The sequence below is a fragment of the Salminus brasiliensis genome, chromosome 16 (genome assembly GCF_030463535.1).
Source record: "Salminus brasiliensis chromosome 16, fSalBra1.hap2, whole genome shotgun sequence".
NCBI lineage: Eukaryota > Metazoa > Chordata > Actinopteri > Characiformes > Bryconidae > Salminus > Salminus brasiliensis.
Genome location: NC_132893.1, coordinates 19513056 through 19539540, shown reverse-complemented (window position 1 = coordinate 19539540; position 26485 = coordinate 19513056). Strand labels below are relative to the sequence as shown.

Genomic DNA, 26485 nt, shown 5'->3' with positions numbered 1-26485 from the left:
AAGAGCTAGCCTAGCTAAAACACAGCCTCCACACTGCGGGGTTAGCTTTAATGCATTATTACAACTGAGCCAAATTTTCCTATATACATTCAGAACAATTCATTGCTAAATAGTTTTTAGCCACAGATTAATCAAAATCGTGCCATAGAAGTAGATAAAATATGTTGCAATATTATCATGCTAATATCTGCTCTCATCTTTTCACTAATTGTATTTATTTGGAGGCAGATTTTGGTATGCATTTAGATTGGAAAGCTCATTTTGCTCAAACTACATTGAAATCTATTGAACTACTAATGTTTTAATTTATTAGACTTTATAGCCACTGTTACAACTAACCCCTCCATCTGTTACTAATACAAATGAGTAAAAAAGAATTATTGATTTTTGTTTTTGTGGAACAGGGTAGAGGTATTAAAGCTTAAAGCAGGATAAAAACATTGTTTTGTTTATTTAAACTTAAATCTTGCTGTACACTGTATTCTACTGTATACTAAGTATTTATTTAATTTTATTTACCTAACGTTGGTTAAGTTGTCAAAAATGTTCAGTGTAATCTACAAGCTCACAAATGCTATTTTAAAACATTTACAAACCAACATTTACACACCAAAGACACTGAAAAAAAGCTCATAAACCATGGAATGAAACAGTAAATACTAAAGGCTTTGCGGATAAGAGTGTACCCAGTTGTATAAAGACATACAATTTGTCCGTTTGCCCTTGTCATTACAGAGACAAGAACAAAGCGATGACTTTGAAATTCACAGCATGGGAAAAAAGGAGCCACCAGCTGGCAGCTTTTCCGTACTGAAGTTGTTAACCACTCTGCACTCTGGAAACTGCATTCTAAATCGTCTTAACTGAGTCGGCCGGTCACTTTGTGATACATTAGAAAGCAACTGTCATCAAAAAGCCAATCCAGCAACTGTTTCCCAGTTCTCCATATCTGTTCCACGGTACCCTAAACTTTTTACATTACAACTTTGATTTGCCCTCTAAACGCAATTACTCCTCGCTGACCCATTCAGGAAAAGCCTGGATAAACCTGGATGTGTTCTGGGCAAACTGCACTCGCTGCTGTTTGATCTCCAAATCTGTTATTGCCAATCTGCCTCACTCCCCCAAGCACTGCTGGCTGAGTCTGCTTATCCTGAAACTACTATTTAAAGCTCTGACAGTTCCCCTTCCAGCTCCACCAGAACAGCCGGCGCTTGCTTCAACATGACGCTTCATAGTCTGAGTGTGCAGTATCCTAAAATCACTGGATTTTCTTAAGATTTTCGTAGTCTGAGTGTTTAGTATCCTAAAATCACTGGATTTTCTTAAGATGCACAGACGTCATCTAATACCCGAATAGAGTTAAACTGAGTCCAACTGCTAGGGAATAGATGGGCAATGTGATTGTATCATATTCTGTTGCAATTCTTTTTGGATTTCGCAACCACCAGTTTTAACAAAACTACTAAAATGTTTAAATACAGCTCTGGAAAAAATTAACATTATCATTATCAGTTTCTCTGGTTTTACTATTTATAGGCAATGTGTTTAAGAAAATGAACATTTGTGTTGTATTTCATAAACCATGGACAACATTTTGCCTAAATTCCAAATAAAAATATTGCTATTTAGAGCATTTATTTGCAGAAATGACAACTGCTCAAATAATGCAAAAAAAGGATTATAATAATTATAATGCAAAGAAGTTAACACAGGACTAATATTTGAACATTGAGAGCATTCAAAAATCACTATGGTGAAATAACCTTTACTGTCAATCACAGCTTTCATGTCTTGGCAGACTCTCCACTAGTCTTTCACATTGCTGTTGGGTGACTTTATGCCATTTATTTATGGTAACTCAGCTTAGTTTGAGGAAATGCCTGGAAAACAATGGTTGCCATGCACGTAGCGATGAAAATTTAAGAAAAAATAAAGTGGTTAAGTGGTCTCTTAATTTTTTCCAGAGGATGTGAACGTACACTGTTAAAAGTATATGTCTCTTGAGCTACTTTTAGGGGTTCTTGAATATGAAACTGTGGATGAACCTCTTAGGGTGCTTTGGGCAACCTTTAAGCCTTTTCTTGAAGGTTCCTCAAAGCACCTTAAGAGGTTCCTCCAAAGTTTTCAAATTGAGGAACCTCCAAAAGTTTCTCAAGAAACATACTTTTACCCGTATAGTCCACCTTAAGACCGTTCTGACCAGAGGAGGATGGGTTTCCCTTGTGAGGCTTGGTTCCTCCCAAGGTTTCTTTCTCTAGTTCTAAGGACATTTTTCCTTGCCACTGGCGCCTTTGGCTTGTTCACTAGGGGTCACTTAGGTTTTTATGTCTTGTAGATCTCTTATCCTCTTGCTGTTTACTGATTCTGTAAAGCTGCTTAGTGACAACGCTAGTTGTAAAAAGCTCCACAGAAACACATTTGATTAGATTTTACATTGTAAGGTACGTTTATACCTTGGAGAACATTCATGTATCTGTACAGCTACCCCTTTTTTCTGACAGTGTAACTCAAGAAATGCTGGGTTAAGAACAATGAATTTTCAAACCAGTGCTCGGTCATTATAGAACAAAACACACTCTGTCGACCCATCATCACTGCCTTTGTTAGAATGACCCTAATTTAGGATTACTTTGACCCAGTACTGCAAATATGCTGTTATTGAGTTTTATAAGTTAAAAGATGGAAAAGAAGCAATGCCTTATCCAGTTCGGTCGCTGTTAAAATAAGTAGTTCCTTAAAGAACCCCTTGGATTCTCCATAAACCTAGGGGCTCCTCAAAGAACAATAACGTTCGCTGATGCTCTTAGAGGTACCTCAAAGAGCTTGAATTTAAATTGACGTTCCTACACTGTTAAAAGTATGGGTTCATCAAGGAACTTTTGGAGGTTCCTCAATTTGAAACTGTGGAGGAACCTTGTGAGGTCGTTTAAGGAACCTTAGAAGAAAAAGGTTCTGTGAAGGTTCCTCAAAGCTTAACCTTAAGAGGTTACTCTACAGTTTTAAACTGAAGAACCTCCAGAAGTTCCTCAAGGATTGTGTTCTTTTAACAGTGTAGATGAATGTCCAACAATGAGGAAGTTCTTGAATTTATCTCACTGAAATAAACTTGTTGCTCTTTGCAAAGCCTTTCTATCCCAGTCTTTAAATGTATGCATGCCGGATAAACAGCACTCATTTCATTTAGTGTGTTTTATTGTTGTTGTTGTTATTATTATTGTTGTTATTGTAGTAGTTGTTGTTGTTGTTCTTGCTCTTATCACATTTAAAAGGTTCTTTAAGTAACCATAAAAGGTTTAAAAGCTCATCCCAAAAGTACTGGATGGAGCACCATCCTTCCAGACAACACAGTTCCTCGGCTCCACAGCTCAACGCTGGGGGGCTTTATACCCCTCTAGCCCACACTTTGGGTTAGACATGGTGCCTGTAATTTGATATTTATCTGCTTCAGTCCTATTCTTTTGGCAGTACTTCTCCAGAAGGACTAGACAAGCTATGTGTGTGTGTGTGTATTTGCATATGTGTTTCAGCAATGGATGGTTGCATGAATGCTTTCATTAGAAGGGGTGTCCACAAACATTTGGACATATTGTGCATTTCCCGTGGAACTGATCTACACATTTAAACCAGGTAAAATCCACCTTTATTTTATTTTACTGTTAACAACAGATTTCCCAGTTTCCAGTCATTTCTGCTATTTACACTGACTGAAAGCACCTCTCTCCGGACACTTGTACCCATACATGCAACATTACGTAGCCTTGAGCAGACCTTCTATTCTTCTGCACTGATGGTAGTCCGCTTCAGCTCAATTACTTTCCATTTCATGTGTTTAATGCTTCTAACAATAGACATAGCGCATTTCCAGAAATGCACATCCAGACACATAATGAAAGAGTCGGAGGCAACCATGGCAGGAAAAACTGTGTAGGAGCATAATGAAGACTCCCATAAAGAAGAAAGCCATTATCCTGGAGTGCTGCACGGGATATCGCAGCTTGCTTAGAATGTGCACCAAAACAAGCATGCCACAGATCCTGAGACATTCCTCAGCTGTCCGGATTTACTGCTCCCCGCTCGTCTGAACGTCCAGATGCTTTTTTTTTCTTCGTTGTTGTCATTATATATGAAATGCAAGCAAAAATTGAAGGCTTTCGTGGGAAGGACAGGCTTGCTGAGCAGACGCAGGTGACAAGACGCTGGCAGTGGCCTCTCATTTTTTTTTATAGAGTATGACTAGGGGGAAGGTGGAAGAGCTGGGCCTTCTGAAAAAGGTGACAGCTGGTGAGGAGGCCCTGAAATAACAGAGTACACATCAAACAAGACCTCCAAACCTGAGCACAAGGAGAGAGCGCAGACATACACTCTACAATCACCGAGAACCAGAAGCAGTGTGCAAGATTTTCACTTCCACTGGGGTTAAAGTCAGATTAATGTTCCCATGCATATATATATATATATATATATATATATATATATATATATACTTATATAGGCACACACTGCGCCACTGAGTTGTCAGTTTAATAGGTATACCTCCGTATAGTTGAATATATAGGTATAATACAGGTTAATGTTCCCATGCATTCTATATATTTATATATGCTTATATATATATATATATATATATATATATATATATATATATATATATATATATATATATATATATATATATATAGTTGAATATATAGGTATAATACAGGTTAATGTTCCTATGTGTTCTATATATTTATATATGCGCACGCTACGCCACTGAGTTGTCAGTTTAATAGGTACACCTTCATATACGTAGTTGAATATATAGGTATACTAGTTGCACACTGCTGTTCATCTGCTGCAACCCAATTCATCAGTCGGCCTTTACCTTTACCTCATCCATCAATGGAAAGGGACCACTATTGGATCACCGGTGATCAGGGGCCGGGGACATTAATGACTGATCATTCTCAGCACAGCAAGGTGTCGAAATATTGATTATATCCATGCATATGCATGCATGTTGTTGTTTTTTTACAATGGTAGTTCTTGTATTGATGCTGCCCATATCATATCATGTACTAGGCCTATCGTAACCTGATGTTTCTGATTCTTCTCAGCTTTGTTGCTTGTGTGCAATTAATGATTGGCTGTAGTTTCAAATAACTACATTTGTATATTACACAGAAGTGGACATTGGAGTATCCCATTATCCCAGTAATTATGAAAGGATAATGAAATTCCTCATACCTGGTAATGCTTTCAATGATGAGGCATCACCTTCAAGGCACCTCCAGCAGGTGGAGCCAGAGGACACGCAGAACTGATAGTGATGTCAGGCGCAGCTTCATTAACGCGCTCTGTGTTCACGTTTCCCCCGTTTTACTGATTTAGCGAAAAGTTCTTTATCTATTTGAGCTTTATTAAAAAGTAAATATATATTTTAAGTTCATTAAATATCCGAGATCTGGAAAAAAACGGCGGAATTTCACTCGAATCGGGACATTACTTTATAACGTGGGAAAGTAAGCAGTGAGTTCAGAGCCGCGCCACATGGAGACCTGCAGCTGTTCTCGCAGCGGACGCTCTCAGCCAATGGGACGCGCGGGTGGGCGTGTCCTCCCCGCTCCCGCAGCTCGCGCGGACAGAAGTTAAAAGTGAGTGCGCGAGCCGCCGCCGCCGCCGTTGCCGTTGTTGTTGTTGTTGTTGCGAGAGGATGTCGCTCGAGCGTGGGTCCGCGCGCGCGTGGCTTTTCCCAACTTCCCGCGCCTTCTTCCTTGCCTGAGGTGGATTTTTATGAGAGGAGTGTTTTCTTTGCTTTGCCCGTCGTCCTCCGTCCTGTCCGTTCAGGTATGGAGCTCCTCGCGTGTCTCGTTCTTCTCGCGGCTTCAGTGACGGCCGCTTCCTCCCAGAGGGTCGGCGGCTACGCGCTGTCGTACGCGTACAAGCCAGAGCTGTCCGAAGACGCGATACTTGTGGCCAACAACGGGATACGTGTGCCTTTCGGGAGGTCGGTTTTCATCGACCCCATCAACGACTTGGTGACCGAAGTGCAGCCGGGCGACAGGTGCAGCGTGACCGTCCTGGACAACGACCCCCTGTCCCAGCGACCGGGGCGCCTATCCCCCAAAAAGTTCCCGTGCGAATTCGGTCCCAACGACGTGAAGTACTCGCACTTCGGCTCCAGGAGCCCCACCGAGGACAGAGTGAGGCTTCAACTCAGGTACGACACTCAGACTGAAACTATCATCATCCCCTTCATGCTGGAGGTGGAGGTGCTCTTCACCCAGCTGGAGATCCTCACTAAAAACATGCCCCTCGCTGTGGAGAACCTGCACGGCACTAGTAATCCAATTGACCGTAAAATACTAGAATTTACTTACGACCGAGCCTCTGAGCGGTGTGAGGTGGCATCGTTGGCGTCCACCAGCGCTCTGCCTAGATATGGGGAAGTTCGAGATGAGGGCAAATTAGAGAGTATGATGGACTGTGATGCTTTCCTCAGAGCTGGAATTCGCTACAAGCACACCTCCACGCACAAATCCCCAGACAAGGACTTCATCCCGATGGTCGTGGAGCTGCGGAACGAAGAAAATAACCTCCTGAAGCAAGAACACTTCCATGTCATGATCCGCATAAAAGAGGGACTGAAGAACAACCCTCCCAAACCCAGTTTTGTGGCCATGATGATGATGGAAGTTGATCAGTTTGTCATGACCGCTTTGACGCCTGACATGTTGAATGCTGAGGACGCTGAGTCCGACCTGGGGGATCTTATTTTCAACATCACCTCCCCCCTCTCTTACGAGGAAGGTTATATCGTGAGCACGGACGATAGAAATTTACCCATCACCTCTTTTTACCAGAGAGACTTAATGGATCTGAAGATCGCTTACAAGCCTCCACCTCTGGACTCTGATACTGAGAGGATCTTTCAGATCGAGTTCCAGGTGCTGGACACGGACGGGGGCATCTCGGAGCCTTTTGCCTTCATGATTGTGGTGAAGCCCATGAACACACTCGCTCCAGTGGTGACTAAGAACACCGGGCAGCTCCTGTACGAGGGTCAGTCCAGGCCTCTGTTCACGCAGAACAATTTAGAGATCAGTGATGAAGACAACCTGGACAGCGTGAGGATAACTGTCGTGGACGGCCTGCGTCACGGCGAGCTCACCGTTCTCGGCTCCAGCAGGAAGTTTTTCACCCCGGCTGATCTTCAGGCTGGTATCGTCATCTACCAGCATGATGGAAGTGACACGTATAGCGACAACGTTATTTTCCAAATGACCGACGGCAAGAACGACGTGGAGTTTTTGTTCCCCATTACAGTTGTGCCCACAGATGACGAGCCACCCATTATAAATGCCAACACAGGACTGGTGCTGTTCAAAAACCAGATGATGCCCATTTCAGCGCTGATGCTCAGCGCAGCAGATATTGACTCTGAAGATTCCACTATTAGGTTCACCGTTGAGCCTCCACTGTCCACTATAGGTGAAGTGCTGCTGAGGCAGTCTGAAGCACCAGAGAATCCATCTTCCTGGAAGTTCAATACTGAAGACGGCGTATACGAAAAGGCCGTGATGGAGTGGATCCAGAAGGACATTACAGACGGAAAGCTATTCTACAGACACAAAGGTCCCCACATCACAGAGACCGTGACTGACCAGTTCATCTTCAAAGCCCAGGATGATGCTGACCCTCCAAACCAGTCCGAGGAGAACATGTTCTTTATTAGAATTCTCCCCATCGATGATGTTCCTCCTGTGCTTTTCCCCGGCACCACTTTACAGATGACGGTTCACGAGTATCAGTTGACTCATTTTAGCAAGAACGTTCTTCGCTACACCGATTTGGATTCTGAGGACCGAGACCTGAAGTACACCATAACTCAGCCTCCCACGGACACGGATGAAAACAATCCAGTCAAGTTCGGATCGATAGTTTTAACCGAGCACCCGAACGCTGAGGTAAGCGAATTCACTCAAGCACAAGTGAACCATCATAAAATTTCCTACAGCCCGCCAGACACAGAGCTGGGCATCACAGCTCATGTAGTGCAGTTCCATTTCACAGTTGAAGACACTGCTGGAAACGGTGTAGAAGGAGTCTTCACCATATTTCTGCAGCCCGTCAATAACAAACCCCCCCAGATAACTAACACTGGATTCACAGTCTCGGAGCGCGGCACGCATATAATCACGAGTGCCGAGCTCAACACTGCTGACCTGGACACAGACAGTAAGCAGATTTCCTTTACATTGAGTCAAACTCCACAACATGGTCAGGTCCAGCTGAACTTTGCTGATTTGATCAAAGGCAATGCTTTCAGCCTAATGGATATCTCTGAAGGCAGAATTTCGTACATTCACAACGGAGATGAGTCGACCAGTGACACCTTCAAATTGGATGTCAGCGATGGCGTCCACGTTGTACCAATTACAGTAAGAATAGTAGTGAAGCCAGTTGATGATGAAATGCCAACTCTGAGTCTCCCAGCAGGCACCATTGGTTCACATTTGGACGTGTTGGAAAACGGCGCCACTGAAATCACCTCCAGCGTAATCCAGGGCAAAGATGAAGACACTGATGACCTTAGGTTGACCTTCATCGTTGAGGATGCCCCTGTGTTTGGGGAGATCCTGGTAAATGGAATTCCTTCTGGCCGGTTCACACAAGCTGACATAATCAACGGTCTGGTAGTATATGCCCATACCAGTGGCGAGATCGGCCTTGCCTCGAAGCAGGACTCCTTCAACCTCACCCTCACTGACATGGCTGATGAGTGGGTGGTAGGAGGAAATAAGGTCAGTGGAGTTCGTGTTCATGTCACCATTCTTCCAGTAGATAGTCAGCCTCCCGTGATAACAGTTGGTCCAACCTTTAGCGTCAATGAGGGAGACAAAAACACAATTGGAGGTCATCAAATTATGGTTGAGGACAAAGACACGCTCATTGGAGACATCTTGTGTACTATCATTGTCCAGCCGACATCAGGCTATGTGGAGAACATCTCCCCAGCACCCGGTTCTGAGAAGTCCAGGTCAGGAACGGCTGTCAGCGCTTTCACTATTAGAGATGTCAACGATGGCCATGTCCGTTATGTTCAAAGCATACATAAAGGAGTTGAGCCCGTTGAGGACAGGTTCACGTTCAGATGCTCTGACGGTGTAAACTTCTCAGAGAGACAGTTCTTCCCAATCGTCATTATTCCCACCAACGATGAGAGGCCAGAGATCTTCATGAGAGAATTTGTGGTCATGGAGGGCATGAATGTCATAATCGATACTCCTATCTTAAACGGAGCTGATGCTGATGTTCCTGCTGAAGAATTGACTTTCATAGTCACAGAGCCACCTAAACATGGTTTCATCCTCAATCAGCTGACCACTGGCTCTTCGCCGGTCACCAACTTTACTCTGGAGCAAATAAAGGAAGCTTCTAGTATTATTTATGAGCATGATGATTCTGAGACCACCGAAGACAAATTTAATATTATTCTCACAGACGGAAAACATAGCATAGAAGGCACTGTCATGGTCATGATCATTCCTGTGGATGATGAGACTCCAAGACTAGCCATCAATGATGGTCTGGAAATTGAAATTGGTGAGACCAAAGAGATAAACACTAAGATTCTGAAGGCCACTGATTTGGACTCGGACGATGACTCACTTACTTTCATAATTCGCTACGGGCCAGGCCAGGGCTTTCTACAAAGGAAAACCGAACACGGATCTCTTGAGAACATCACAGTTGGTACGAACTTCACGCAGATCGAACTGAACCAGGGGCGTATTCTCTATACACACACTGGACAAGAAGGCATTCGCGATCTCGTGAAGTTTGATGTAACCGATGGCATCAATCCACTAATTGACAGATACTTTTACATCACCGTGAGCAGCATTGACATGGTGTTTCCTGACGTTATTAGCAAAGGGGTATCTCTGAAGGAAGGCGGCAAGGTGACTCTTACCACTGACCTACTCAGTACCAGCGATCTCAACAGCCCAGACGAAAACCTCGTCTTCACCATCACCAGAGCTCCTGTGAGGGGGCATCTGGAGAGCACTGACACTCCAGGAATGCCCATCGTGTCCTTCTCTCAGCTTCAGCTGGCTGGAAGTAAGATCTATTACATCCATACGTCAGACGATGAAATCAAGATGGACAGCTTTGAGTTTGAGGTCACTGATGGCTACAACCCAGTGTTCCGCACCTTCCGGGTGTCCATAGTTGACGTTGACAATAAGAAACCGGTCTTGACGGTGCACGAGCTCCTGGTGACCGAAGGTCAGAACAAACTTATCACACCTTTTGAGTTGACTGTAGAAGATCAGGATACAGCTGAGAACCTTCTGAGGTTCACAGTCACCCAGTTACCTGTACACGGGAAACTGCTGTTCAACAGCAGCCGTCCGATCACAACCTTCACCAAACAAGACCTGAACGAAAACCTGATCAGTTACAAACACGACGGGACTGAATCAAATGAGGACAGCTTTGCTTTTACTGTCACTGATGGAACACATGCAGACTTCTATGTCTTCCCTGACACAGTGTTTGAGACTCGTAGACCTCAAGCTATGAAAATCACTATTGTGTCCGTGGACAATGGCGTCCCGCAGATTGTGGTGAACAGAGGTGTTCATACTCTGAAGTCCTTGCCTTCTGGCCACCTGGGCTGCCTAATCAGCAGCAAAGTACTGAAGGCAGAGGACTGGGACAGCAGCACAGAAGCTCTGGTTTTTCAGATCACCACACAACCAGAGCACGGATACCTGATCAACCTGGAGAAGGGCAATGATTCCATCAGTACTTTCACTCAAGGTAAAGTCATATACATATAAATTCCTAGATTCCTTGGTTTATGTTTGTATATTTTACTGTGAGGTCATTAAAATAATAATGAATAATAATATTAATACTGCTGTAGGTGCTTCTCAAAAGTTTATGTTAAAGCTGTACAACCATATAAAAATTCTTTAGCATTACAAAATAGTATAAACACAGCTTCATTCTCTTTAGTGTACTTTAATCTTACAAAAATAACAGGCTGTAAAACATCTTAGTTGAGCTACAATCAATACAGATGATTTATGAAAGACAAAAAACACATAGTGCATCCAACTACTTTTCATAACGGAACCAGATTCTCATTATGTAACTTATTTATCATTTTTACATTTACATAACCAACCCATATAATATTAAGTACCTGTATGATCTTGGCAAAATGTTTTAAAGTCGAAATGCTTTAATAAAGAGGAACATTAACCTTTGCTGAAATCCCACTCTGATAGATGTGTCTGCGTTTTAGCCTCAAGCTTAAATACTTGATGGAGCAACGAGAGCGTTCACACATGTATGCTGTTAATAATTCATTAGGCACACTTTGCCGTAGAACATCTCTCCACTGGACGATTACTTCACTACATGCAGGGGAGTTTTAGTATTGTGGATTGTGGATTGATTATTTTTTATTTCCATGTTTATTTACTTACTTCTTGGAATTAATGAATGAAGGAATTATTTTTAATGAGCTAAGTAAGTTAGCTCATCAAAGAAAGGCATCACAACAAGAAGGAAATATACTATCCTGGAAGTAAACATGAAGATACATTTTCTGTAGTGCCTTAGCAGTGTGAATCAGACAGTTGCATTCAGGAGAAGTTTGGGGTATATATAAAATAGGTAGATTAAACATAGTAACTAGGGATGCACCGATCTGGCTTTTTCAGTTCCGATACCAATACAGATACATAAACTTTGCATATCGGTCGATACCCGATACCGATCCAGTACCATTGTTGAATTAATAATCTGTATACCTCACCATGTGGGAGAGACTTACGGCATTGGATTGACTTAAACATTACTTTACTAATTTTGTAAAACAAAATATAACGAATGAACACATTGATATACATGTACTAAATAGCTATTTCTTTGTCACTAAAATAAACAATTGTGCAGAGACAAAAAAGGAGTCTTAAAATATAGTACAATAAATTTACATTTATGGCATTTAGCTGACGCTCTTATCCAGAGCGACTTACAAGGTTACTCGTATTGCAGAGGTGGGCCAATGTAGTGTTGGGAGTCTTACCCAAGGACTCTTACTGGTGTAGCGCAGCATAGTCACCCAGACCGGGAATCGAACCCCAGTCTCCCACATGGTGTGGTAACTCACTGTAACTAGTAATATCCCACCTCTTTCCTTAAAAAAATCCTCCCTGTCCAATTAAAAATCTTCAGAATTTTCATAATTTTGAATTAACTTTGTTTATTCCAAGTAATTTAGCACATTTCTATTGGTCTGTTTTGGTCTATCTACAGGGTTCAAACTAAAAACGGACAAAAATGAAGATATACTAGTACATTAATTGCAGTTAAAAAGCTGCTCATCCAAGCAATAAGCATTTACTTATTCAGAAAAAAACACAAATACTAAAATAGATACAAACAAGAAGTATGGATCTTACAGTCACGTGCAAATTGTTAAACCTGAGCTGTTAAACCTGTTCCCTACAAAGTGCACTACTTTGGGGTTCCACACTTTTGTAGGGGTTTCCGAATTTTTAGTGCACTGTAACAATACCACAATGCACCGTAATATGCTGTGTACAAATAATGTACACTAAACGAGCATGGAATACCCATAATCCATCGCATTGTTTGATATGACGATTTGCGTGTAGCTTCTCTGAGAAAGACTGCTGCAATGAGCTCACATAACAGCATGTCCAAATTTACTACCTTGTTGAATTCTGTTCCCTAAGATAGAGCTCTGTAAAGTGATCTGGATTTGGGCAGGTAGAGGATGGTGAACAGTTTTGGACATAACTGTAGTATTTTAAGGGGCCTGGGGTTGTGGCTTCGATTCTTGCTCTATACAGTTTGCTGTATTCTAGAAGTTTGGTGTGTTGTCCACATGGGTTTTCCTCCTGGTACTCCAGTTTCCTCCCGCCTCCCACAAACGCATTGTAGTGTGAGTGTGTGAGAGCTCCGATTTGTGTGGTACCCTGCGATGGACTGGCACTTTGTCCAAGGGTTGTTCCTGCCTTCCACCCAATGATTCCTGCCAGATAACACATCTGGTACACAATGCGATAGTGTAGTAGCAGTTTGTGAAACCAGTGCTGCTCTACATGTACTATACGGACAAAAGTATTGGGACACCGGCTCATTACATTGTTTCCTCCAAAATCAAAAGTATCATAAACGTTTGTCCTGCTTTTGTTGGAATAACTGTATCTACTGTCCACAAAAGGCTTTCTACAACATTTTGGAGCATTGCTGTGAGGATTTAAGTGCATTCAGCGACAGGAGTGTTAGTGACCACCTCCCCTCATCCCCAACTCCTCAACTCATCCCAGAAGTATTGGATGTAGCACCAACCATCATTCCAGAGAGCACTGTTCCACTGTTTCACAGCTCAATGCTGGGGGGGGGGGGGCTTTATACCCCTCTAGCCCACACCTGGCATGGTGCCAATAGGTTCACGTTCTGTAGGTTCATCTGCTACAGGGAGCCCTAGTTTATTGGCAGCACTTCTGTACAGGGACTAGACAATGGGCCTAGTCTGTACAGGGACAGTTGGCAATGGGCACTATCTAAAAAAAATGGTAGGCTTTTATTAGAAGGGGTGTCCGCAAACATTTGGACGTAGAGTATATGTAGAAAATCGCTGGTGAAGCAGCAGTTTGTTTGACTAAAAGGCAGGGACTGCATTTCAATGGGTCCACAGTGTGTGTTGAATATTGCACTATGCCTTAGTGCCTCTTATTGAATATCAGCTCTTATTATTTAGATGCTGGTGAATTTGAGCAGATGACCGGGGGCACCAAAAAGAAGTCAGGGACCAAACTTTTGTTCTTCTAACAAGTTTAGAAGACGTTTTTAGTACTTTTTATTGTCTTCAGATTTGCTTGGATTTATTCACATGTTATGAGATGTGTTTTTTGCTAGCATAACACACACTTTGGACTGGCCTCTGAGACAGCTTACGTAGAATTTAAGACTAAGTAGAGTTTTTTATTACAGTTTAGATAAACTATATATATATATATAAACATATATATATAGTTTTATATATATATAAAACATATAGATTTGTCAAAGGTTCTGTAAAAAAAACATATATAAGACAGTGTCCTTGTATTTGAAAAGGGCTTTAACCAAGCAAAGACACCCCTGGAGAACCACTTTTTAAAGGTTTAGGCTTAATCCATGTCCACAAACAAAGCCAACCCTTTATTATCCAGATTTACACAGTTTTTACTCTGTGCACTGTGCAGCGCTACATGTGGAGCTTATGACTCTGCCCCCCCCCCCTTTCCCTTTGCTGCCCAAAACAGTTAGAAATCTATGCTTCGTGCTAAAGACAGTGTCTCGTGCACGTGTCCTGGATTTCAGATTACAGAATTCAGCTTTACCCTTTCAACTGAAGGGTAAACACACTCCCCTTAGCACGAGAGAGAGAGAGTGTAAGAGTGTGAAATTCATGTCAGCTTTGCTTAGTGTGACGAGTGGGAAAGAGAGAGAGAGAGACAGAGGGAGAGAGAGACTTGGCAAACAGGCTCATCAGAGCAAGCATTAGAGCGGAAGGGACAGTGACTCTTCTTTATTGGCCCAGCCCTTTTCCCTCTCCCCGACATGGCACTGTCATGTCCTCCTTGGCTCCTGATAAATATTTGACGAGGAGAGGGCAGACTGTAGCAGTGAGAGCAGACATGATGCTCGCAATATGAAGAGAAGTTGGCTGTGTGCATAAGGAATCATAGGTTTACAATTTTATGAAGCTTCTTCTTGTGCTATTAATAATTTAGGTTCGTAGGGCAGGGTGAGGTGTGGAGAGTTGGGGCACTGATGATATCCAGGTCTTTTATTATATTTTATCAGAAAAAACTGTACCAATAAGAGTCCTGTTCTATACCGCTTTACCTACATCAGGGGTGCTCAGATATCTACCAAATTTCCGCCAGGTTAAAGGTCCATAGAGGCCAAACGAGCAATATAAGTCCACTTCGTCCCACAAAGTACCAAAAAAAGCTGAAAAAAATCTGGAGCTACACTGTTTGGACAATAGTTTTGGGACTGCTGCTTATTTATTGTTTCTTCTGGAGTTCTGCTTTTGTTGGAGTAACTGTCTCTACTGTCCTGCAAAGACTTTCTACTAGATATTGGAGCATTGCTTGATAGCATTCAGGTGTCATTGCAGTCAGAATGTTGGATGTTCACCACGCCACATTATCCCCAACACCCTACCTAACCAAAAAATGATGAGTGGAGCTGGAGCAACATAATTCCAGAGAACTGGTGGGCTTTATACCCCTCTAGCCCATACCGGGCCTTAGTCATGGTGCTTTTCTGCTATTGGCAGTACTTCTCTACCGGGACTACACAGGCTGTGCTTGTGCATTTGCACATCTGCATCAGCATTGGGTGCAACTTAAAGTAGCTGAATGCAGTCATTAGAAAGAGTGTTCACAAACATTTGGACATATATTGTATATTGTAATTAGTGACGTATGTTGCCCTATAGCCCTAAATATGTTGGTGGCTAATCTAATATGTTTAGGTTTAGGTAGGTCCAAGGAGAGCATGTTTAGCTGTATTTATCTACAGGCCGCTAAAAAAATTCTGATTGGACAGTTTTCTGAAATAAGATTTGATACTTAATACTTGTAGTTACAGGTCAGTTCTCTGGACAGGGATTTTGAAGTTTGAATGGAGATTTTCCATTAAAAAAAGAAACTATAGTCAATCACTAGGTGTAGTCTGGCCTATGGAGTTTAAATGCAAGTATGATTCTGCTAAAGAGGATTAATATTACAGACGTGTTTTTTAGTACCCAAGTAACTATTGCTACATGATTGTATTGTGCTTTATTTAACCCCCTGGCTGGCCAAAAATGTTATTACAAACTTCTATTACCAAGTAATTGCCTCACCAGGTTGTACAGAAGTCCCTGTAGTCACTGAGTAATGCACCTTAGTGTGTAATAAGCCTTTCTGCCTTAAGGGGTTAAAAAATCTAAAACATTAGATGAGAAATATTTAAAATATCTGAGCCTATTTCAATTTATGAAATAAGGTTTTCAGTAGGACTATATTTGATCAAAATTGTGATAAATTGTATTGTGATACAAAATATGCTTTTCTAAGCGTACTGTGGATATCGGCAGTGCTTTTTATTACAAAAAGGGTAATCAGTGCTGTTTAATGAGAAGTAGTGCAGCAGATTTTGAATATAAATCTCTGTACTCAGTATGGGAATGGAATGGAATGGAATCTGCTGCTACCAATACACTTTGTGTTCATGTCACATTATTGCAATAAACACTGTGTATTGTGAAATTACATTTAAAAATTGGTATCTACTATTTTATGTACCCCTCACCCCGTATATGAAAACATATGTCACTGTTAACACTTTGCCTTTAGCAAATCTTTCAAAATCACAATAGAACTATGTATAGAATTGTGTATACCATAATAACATCTTGGAGCATCCAGTAATTCTCACTTGTATCATTCACTAGCCTAATTTGAGAGATGGAGTAAAGCAGATGGCAGGATGATAATGCCGGAAACCTGCCTTTAAAATTCTTGGCCTTGTCTATCATTAGAAAAAGGCACATCGCCTCTTCTGCTGACTTCTGCTGTTGGGACGGTTTCTCAGACAGGGGTGTATCAACACTGCTTGATGTACTTGAAGGCTTAGGAGGCAAACATCTTTGTTGCTTGCAGAGACAGAACTATGTGGTTGGTGTGGCGCAACAGATAACACCACCACCTACCATTGCGTTACAACAACACCATGTGGGAGACCAGGGTTCGATTCCCGGTCTGGGTGACTATGCTGCGCTACACCAATAAGAGTCCCTGGGCAAGACTCCTAACACTACATTGGCCCACCCCTATAATACAAGTAACCTTGTAAGTCGCTCTGGATAAGAGCGTCTGCTAAATGCCATAAATGTAAATGTAAATGTAAATGTGGCTTTGGTTCGGTTGTGAAAAGCAGAGATTTTTTACAGCAGGTGTATTTGGCAGCTGATAGTAACACCACCATTTTTATTTAATTGAATGTAGATGATAGGTTAAGCATTTTGTTCCTGTGCAGTGACGTGGTCTCCACCTTCTGTCTCTACCACACATCACAACTGAGCTTCTGCATCTTTCTAGCTTCTTTTGCAAGATGAACTTTTCAAATATTTACCATTTTTTATTCTAACAGGCTTAAATACAAGCTAAATGCATATATATGCATTTAGCTTGTATTTAAGCCTGTTATATATATATTACTGAAAATAAACTCATAACCACCTGCTGCTAACTCTGCATTGTGAAGGGTTGCCATCCAGACAGATTTAAAGGGCCTGAAAGATGCTATGGCTCTGTGGGAAATATCATTTTGTTTATGTCTTTTATCGTTTGGTTTATTTTATTTATGTATCTTTTTGACTGTGATTTTAATAGCAACATATTGGCAACATAGCTTGCCAACATATTTTGGTTGTAGTGATGCCCCTGGCTCCTGCTCTCCACGGGAATCTTAAGTAGATCAGCAAAACTATGAACCATGCATAATGATTAAAGCAACAGTTAAACAAGACTGAGCTTATCATTAATACCAAAGCCATTAAGCATTTTTGATGTGGTTTCTACTATGTTTGTGAATCGTTTGACATGCATCTACTGAATCACTTCTCATTAAAACCCTCATTAGATGTTAACGCATTGTTTTGTTGTTTTCTCAGCTGACATTGACAACTTGAAAATCTGCTACGTGCTGAAATATAAGGAGAACGCCACCAGTGACATCCTCCATTTTTCTGTTGAAGACAGCGGTAAGAGTGACAATTTCTTTGCTTTGCACTGATCTTGAGTTGAGTTTTTTTTAATGTCTGACCAAATATATTAAACAAAAAAGGAATATACTTAAATACTGTAAAAGCGATGATCTATTGGGCCTTAAAAGTTTGTAAAGAGCTCTGCAATAAAACTTTATGTTTTAACATGTTTTTAACAGAGTTAACCTTGAGTAATGTTACTCACTGGAAACAATCCCCCCTGCACTCGACACATTCCACTGATACAAACTAATGTCAACAAGCGTGAGAGTCCTTATTGGTCCCGGCAAACATAATTGAGCTGTACATTAGAATCCTCGGCTTCCGCTCTGAAAGAGAACAAACACACCACAAATCCCAATTAGGCCTTAATTGCAGGAGGCCTTTATCTCCCCATGCCGTCCAACGCTGGAATTGGATAGTCTTTGTCAGAGCTATAGAAGAGCTATAGTCAGGCCGAGGGTTAGATGGTTAGACAGCCTCTTAGTACAAAAGAGTGTTTGATATTTAAGACCAGAGGCAAAATGGCTAATAATTACAGCCTGGGGGTGGGAAAGTAGGTCGAGCTCCTGTCCAGACAGCGCATTAGCCGGTATATTAGAGGGTTCCTTTCAGCATGAAGAGCTGGACAAAATGTGAGCTTTTAGTCCACAACACCAGGTGTTTCAAACTCACTGTATTTCTCTGTGAAAGGATTAACACTAGCAGTTTACATCATGGCTCTAAATTTTACATTTAATTCAATTATATTATTTATACAATCTAATTAATTAAATTAATTCTACAATCTAGTTTTTTTTGGATAGCGCTTTTTATAAATGGTGTTGTGAGGGTGGATAGTGAGCAAGCCAAAAGCAAAATTAGTTTTTAATTAAATTAGTATGTTAGTTCTGACAGCACCAATACTATTGTAATTATGAATCCATTGTTATGACACATTCTTACAGTGTAATGGTTTAAAGCTTAGATTTACCAAAGTTAGACTGTGCCACACAGCCTGAAGTGGTTTCAGGCATGTTTAAAATGGTGACAGAACACAATGAATTACACCACTGGCCAGTAACTAGTTTACTATATTATTATTATTAATAATAATAATAAAAAGTCACAAACAGCAGTGTTAACAAATGTAGTTTGTTAACAGTAGGCTATGGTTGCAATGTAACAATACTACGAACAGCACAACAGGTTTTTAATATAGTACTGTAAGGGTGGGTAATATGACAGAATTTGACACTGATCAACTGCATGTTTCATTAGAAGCAGTGCAATTAGGCTGGTTTTATGGGATAAAGTGCAGCACATTTTGAATAAAAGTCACTGTACCCTTTATGAGATAGCATTTAAATTGCATTTTTTAAGAATCTGCCACTAATGCGATCACATGTATTGTGATAAATATCATGTGTTGTGAATCTGTCTCTAAATATTGTGATATTAATATTTTTATCATATCACCCAGCCCTATGTTGCTGCATTATTGCAGCATTTACTTGATGTGCACAGCTCTACATGTGTGAATCTGATGTTTTTGTACGTTGACCTGAATCTGTGAGTCTTGTTAGGTTGAAAGGGGTTACGGGGTCATGACGGGGTCATGACTTTGTCCACAGGTAGTGCAAGGCAAGAACTTGACAGGCACAAAATTTTATCAACACCGTCCAGGCAGTAGAAATTAGCCTTGTGTGAGATTTTACCACCATCCAAGAGCCAGTTTAGTTACATGTGGCCTGACTTTTATCATTTATTCAGCACTTTTCTTCCTACCACTCCTTGACTGTAATCTCAGGGGGATGGTTTGTGCACTGTTGTCTTGTCACTCATTCAGGCCAGCGGGGAAATATGTCAGCCCTTTGTCCCTTCCCATCTAGACGGACCTACAGGGAGAGAAATGAGAGAGCTTTAACTTTTGGCATGCGGTGGGGCATTACAGCCAATCCACTCTGACCTCAGGGCCATTATGGAGTCCGCTTCTCTGAATTCTTGTGGAATTGTCTCATTGTCTAGAGCCGATTGCAGTTCTTTTGCGAGAGGGCCCCTAGCTGGGGCGGGGTATAGAAAGTGCACTAAAGAAAAGGGTGGTGGCTTAGTTGGACTCATTTTATTGATGTCGCGACTGGTACCACTTGCTTCAACTTGCGAACACCAGTCCGCCTTTTGCCTTGTGGAGGAACAGAGCTAATTAGAGGGCTAATTAAGGGCTATTGTTCTGCTTTCGAGCGCTGGGGCACTGATGAACTGAAGGGTTTTTTATTTTTTTACTAGTTATGTGGCTCTGAGTAGCATTTGACTATATTCAAGTAACATTGCATCAGTGCAGTAACCATTGGCGTTAATACTGTCGCATAACTAAATTATTTAAAATAGAAGTTTCAATAACTTACCAGTTTAATAAATTCAGTTCCCTTTTTATTTCTGTTCTGTACTGACAGGTTCAAATGAGCAGCACACCAAATTTGCTTGTGTTAACCCCTTACTGGTGGGGCTATTGTCTAGTAATAGAAATTTGTAATAACACTTCAACACATTCAAGTTAACAAACGTCACATGTATTGTTCACAACACTGGTGTTAATTTGTCACCACATTGACAGTAACGTATTTGGTGTTCACATATTCTATGTTAACTGTTTACAGAACTGGTCTCAGTTCTTTGCACTGGAGTGAGTTCCACTGCTTTTTGTCAGTTTTGTCAGTTAAACAGGGTATCGCAGTGATATCGCAATGCAAGAACAAGTGAAAGTGCACTGTTGAATTGTGACATTTTGACGAATAGGCAGTTAATTGAATGGAACGTAACTGCATTGGTGTAAAATGAACACCTTCCCCAGTGCAGTTGTGTCATGCGTCACACTCCTTGTTACATGCCTGTCAGTTAATGAATGTAACGATTGTTTAGTTTAGACACAACGCAAAACATTATGATGATTGGGAAAATCAACATGTATATCAATAAAGTAAACATGCAAAATGCTGCTACCAAAAGATGTAAGAAATGGGTTGTCATATCAATGACAATGTTTTATCTGGCGATAACTTCACTGAGCTCAGATAAACCCTCAAAACAATGGAAAGTCAAATATGACTTAAGATAAATAAGATAAATATGAAATAAAGGTTAGATCAACAAAAGCAGTATTTTACATCAGTTCAGGCCTTAAAAACTTTAGAAACTCCACTTTACCACCCTGTTACACAAATTAAACCCCATTTTTGAGGTTTGTTAACATACTGAGTGTAAAAACAACTTAAGAATCAGTACCTAAGAACTGTATAGAAAAAGTTGTATTTTTTAGATCTGAACAACCTGCACACCATAAAATTGTAAAGGATTGTACTATCTGAAAAAATGAGACTCTATGCGGAGCTATAATTATAATGCATTTCCTTTTCTATCTAACATATTGTAGTTTTCATATAAAGTTTAGTACCTGCACCTTAAAACATTTTAAGAAGTGAGTGAATTATTACAACATGCTTTTGTTATCTCTGGCAATTAACTGCAGCTTCTAACCTCTGAAGGTCTGTACAGGCATAAACACACACCTACACACACACGCAATCACATACAGACAACTACCCGTGGCTAGGATATGCCCTGTTGTCATTTTCCATATCTATCTGCAGCCAGTAATATCCTGTCAGTCACAGCTTGGCCTAGACACTCACCCCCTCCGTTCTCTTTATCTTTGGCTTTATCTTCTCTAGCTCCAGGCTATGTCTCCTAGACAATCCCTCACACACCTCCACTCTTCTAACTGCGTTTGCAGGTTGGGACAGACCCTTTAAATGACAGACCCAGGGGCCCAAGGGTTGTCTGTTAAAGGTCAAATCAGATAGAGCTTTTCTTGACCTGCTGTGTAAATAAGACATGAGGATTCACACTGCATTCTTTACCTGTTAATGGATGTTTACTCCAGCCTTTCTTTAGAAGAAAGGAAACAACATAAATCAAAAACATTTAGCAATTTAATACGAAAGGGCCATATCAAAATGAATTTTTTATTTATTTGTTGTTTAGTCAAGCCATGAAATATTTTGTCATAGTATCAGACACTACATTTGAAGAAACATTGGAACCACAATAAGTCAAACATTCAAAAATGTAAATTAGTTATAAGTTCCTTGTCAACAAGCTTCCATCAGAAAGTTTAGGCACCTGAGCTCATGCTTTAAAACATTGCATATGGTTATATGGCAATATGAGATGTTTTTACCTGTAAAAACTCTAGATTACATTGGAACAATAAACAATATATATATACATTGAAAATATACATACATTGAAAATAGTTTATATATGTGTTCTTTTAAAGAACAAAGCTTGGTTCAAAAATTTCTCCTGGACACCCCAAGCCAACACATGGATGTGTTCAATTCCATCACCAGCTCACCTGATTTTACATCATTGAGCACGGGTTTTGTGTTGGATATTGGATGCTAGTGTTATATTTAATGTCACTGTCACACAAAAACCTTTTGATGTTATTTATTTATATATTTATTTATATATATACAGTGGTATGAAAAAGTTTGGGCACCCCTGATAATTTTGATGATTTTCCTTATGATGATTATAAATCATTGGTTGTTCGGATCAGCAATTTCAGTTAAATATATCATATAGCGGAAGAACACAGCGATATTTGAAGAGTGAAATGAAGTTTATATGATTTACACAAAGTGTGAAATAATTATTTAAAGAAATTAAACAGAAAGATTGCATCAATATTTAGTAGATCCTCCTTTTGCAGAAATAACAGCCTCTAATAAGTCCTATAGCTTCCAATGAGAGTTTGGATTCTCAAATGAAAAATATGTATCTCTATTTATATATAAATATAACGTGTATATATATATATATATATATATCACTGCTGTCAAATGAAAAATATGCATCTCTATTTAAACATTATCTTATTTAAGTTAAGATCAGTTTTGCCTTCTTCTGTAAAATCACCATTTTAAAGAGACATGTTTTTCATTGGACATATACAGTGTGTGCAGAATTATTAGGCAAGTTGTATTTGAGAGGATTCTTTTTATTATTGAACAACAACTATGTTCTCAATCAACCCAAAAGACTCATAAATATCAAAGCTTAATATTTTTGGAATTTTTTTTTTTATTTTTTAGATTTGGCTATCTTAGGAGGATATCTGTTTGTGCAGGTAACTATTACTGTGCAGAATTATTAGGCAACTTAATAAAAAACAAATATATACCCATCTCACTTGTTTATTTTCACCAGGTAAACCAATATAACACAACATTTAGAAATAAACATTTCTGACATTCAAAAACAAAACCACAAACAAATCAGTGACCAATAGAGCCACCTTTCTTTACCATGACACTCAAAAGCCTTCCATCCATAGATTCTGTCAGTTGCTTGATCTGTTTATGATCAACATTGCGTGCAGCAGACACCACAGCCTCCCAGACACTGTTCAGAGAGGTGGACTGTTTTCCCTCCCTGTAGATCTCACATTTTATGAGGGACCACAGGTTCTCTATGGGGTTCAGATCAGGTGAACAAGGGGGCCATGTCATCATTTTTTCTTCTTTTAGACCTTTACTGGCCAGCCACGCTGTGGAGTATTTGGATGCATGTGATGGAGCATTGTCCTGCATGAAAATCATGTTTTTCTTGAATGATACCGACTTCTTTCTGTACCACTGCTTGAAGAAGGTGTCTTCCAGAAACTGGCAGTAGGTCTGGGAGTTGAGCTTCACTCCATCCTCAACCCGAAAAAGTCCCACAAGTTCATCTTTGATGATACCAGCCCATACCTGTACCCCACCTCCACCTTGCTGGCGTCTGAGTCGGAGTGGAGCTCTCTGCTCTTTACTGATCCAGCCTCGGGCCCATCAAGAGTCACTCGCATTTCATCAGTCCATAAAACCTTAGAAAAATCAGTCTTAAGATATTTCTTGGCCCAGTCTTGACATTTTATCTTATGTTTCTTGTTCAAAGGTGGTCGTTTTTCAGCCCTACTTACCTTGGCCACGTCCCTGAGTATCGCACACCTTGTGCTTTTTGATACTCCAGTAACGTTGCAGCTCTGAAATATGGCAAAACTGGCAAATGGCATCTTTTCCTCAATTCATGGGCAGTTAGTTTGCACCTTTTTTTTGACAACACGTTTCTTGCGACCCTGTTGGCTATTTGCCATGAAACGCTTGATTGTTCGTGATCACGCTTTAAAAGTTTGGCAATTTCAAGACTGCTGCATCCCTCTGCAAGACATCTCACAATTTTTGTCTTTTCAGAGTCTGTCAAATCTCTCTTCTGACCCATTTTGCCAAAGGAAAGGAAGTTGCCTAATAATTAAGCACACCTTATATAGGGTGTTGATGTTATTAGACCACACCCCTTCTCATAACAGAAATGCACATCACCTGATTTACTTGATTGGCAGTTGGCTTTCAAGACTATAGAGCTTGTATAAATGTATAAAAAGGATGATGTGATCAAAATACTAATTTCCCTAATAATTCTGCACACAGTGTATATATAACTTTGGTATCACAGTTTGTGATACTGATATTGCAGAACACTACAATATGCAAATTGATGCAAATTAAGCATTTTAAATATCCAAAATATATAAAGGATTTTGGTAAAATTATACCAGCCTTTACTCATACTATAGTAAGAGCTTGCAAATGTGTTTTATTACAATGCAAGGCACATATAGCAATATGTAGTAATATGTAATATAATCAATTTTTTTTTGTCTTGTGCAACCTTATTATATTAAACATTGTAGCTTGTAGACTTTCTTTCTGAGGCAGAATAAGAGAAAAGAGGGAAAAGATCGAAGAGATTTGATTAGAAAGGACAGCCATAAACCTTATATTTCTCTCTCTTTTTTTATTATTTATTTATTTTCTGAGGTGACTCAGTGGTGCCAGCTTGGTTTTTACACTGCAGGATGGAAGGAGGGCTTTTCTCCCTCGTCTGTCATTGTAGATTTGTCTCTGTTCCTTCCTCTAAAGGGCAGAACGTCTCTTTGTATGCAGAGGGTGGTCATGCGCACCTGAAAAGAATCCCCAGCCTTTTAGCCACAGATTGACCTCCAGCTCTCTCCAGTAATGCATCCCTTAACGCAGCGCTACATTCATACTGAGTGGCATTTTCCATGAGGGAAACAGTTTGGTCGCATCAAATATTCACAAGTATTTTTTTTGCACTGGTAGTGGTGGAGAATGACCTCAGAAAGTTCTTCAGTCTGTTTTAGAGTGAATCGTTGACTCACTTTGGTGTTCTGAGCTTTGGTGTTCTGAGCTAATCTAGTGTTCAAAGCTGCATAATGTGTGGCCCACCAGTAAAAGTTGACCCCAAAACCCCACTCCATCACCCATCCGTAAAAAACCCCAACCCAAAACCCCATCCCATTACCCACCCTGACTCCACCCCCTCACCCAGTGAGAGAACAGTGTATTTTTATATTGTATGTAAATTTTAAATGATATTATTATTACTAGTAGTGGTAGTATTAAATTAATAATATGACATTACATGTACCTTATAAACTTGCAAATTGTTTTATCTCCATAACGATTTTGCACTGGCCCCTGAAATCAAAAGTTTGGGTATCCTAGGATATATCCAGGCAGGCCTATCCATGCTCTACCCATAAATGCGTAATCTTCTGAGTTCTGAGTATGGAGGGAGCCAGTTCAGTCCAGTTTTGTGTACACTGGCCCTCCACTTTCAGCTATGTGAAATTGACAGGAAAGGAACTGTAGTTCCAGAGTTTATTTTAAACTAGTCTTAGTCCCAAATGCTCTGCTAACAGTACACAAAGAATCCTATGTTTATTTTTTGACAGTTTTCAGGAGTTTTATTTGACACACTAAAAAACTTTTAGCTGTATATTGCTGGCAGGCATGCCACTTTGTGCCCATACGAAAAAAAAAAAAAGCTGGGAAGCTTTGCGTGTCAAAGTTTTTGGCCACACTAAGCATCAAAGGCAACCAGACGTTCTGCTGATAGTCAGGCATCTAGTTTACGAGACTCTTCCCCAACTGGCTTGTTAGCTTAAGATGTCTTAAGGCATTAGAGATGTTTTAAGCCATGTATGTCTAGCTCAGTCACTAAACCTTTTAGGGAGTATGATTGTACTCTGAAGTCACTAGCATTGGTGCTGTTTGTTTTTCTTTGGTGCTGACTGAGCTTGCACAGTAGACTACAATAGCTGATCCAAGGGTTCGTCTCGCTAATTCACTATTCCTGCAGCGTGAATACGCTCCTGAGCCAGAGCATTTTAAGTAATTATTCAATTATTCAGTAGGCATCTGACACTCATATTTTATGCATTTGGTTTTCATATTCTTTATTTACCTTTTATACCTTATGGAATAAGGAATTGTTCATAATTATATCTTAATAAAAAATATTCTGCTTAGAGTTTTTGTGGCTTTTATGTGGCTTTCCGTACATACTTTCCGGAGGACCCAAAAAGGCATCTAGTTCACTTGTATAAAAGCAGCAAAGAAAAACAATGGCATAATGTCTTCGCTGCAAAAATAGCCTTTTAACCCCTTAACACTGCAAGGCTTATTTCACACTAAGGAATATTATTTAGTAACTACAGGGATATCTGTGCAAAGTGATGGAGCTATTTCTTGGTAATAG

The 26485-nt window shown here is 40.3% G+C and overlaps 1 protein-coding gene across 1 annotated transcript in view; it reads left to right on the top strand.

Moving 5' to 3' along the window:
- The first annotated feature begins 5681 nt into the window (after window positions 1-5681).
- frem2a (FRAS1 related extracellular matrix 2a) overlaps window positions 5682-26485 on the top strand; it is a 99835-nt gene continuing 79031 nt past the window's right edge. The window contains exons 1-2 of the mRNA XM_072658071.1: window positions 5682-10812; window positions 17750-17839. Of these exons, the coding sequence (XP_072514172.1) occupies window positions 5832-10812; window positions 17750-17839 (5071 nt within the window). The 5' untranslated portion in view covers window positions 5682-5831. The remainder of the gene's footprint in view (window positions 10813-17749; window positions 17840-26485) is intronic.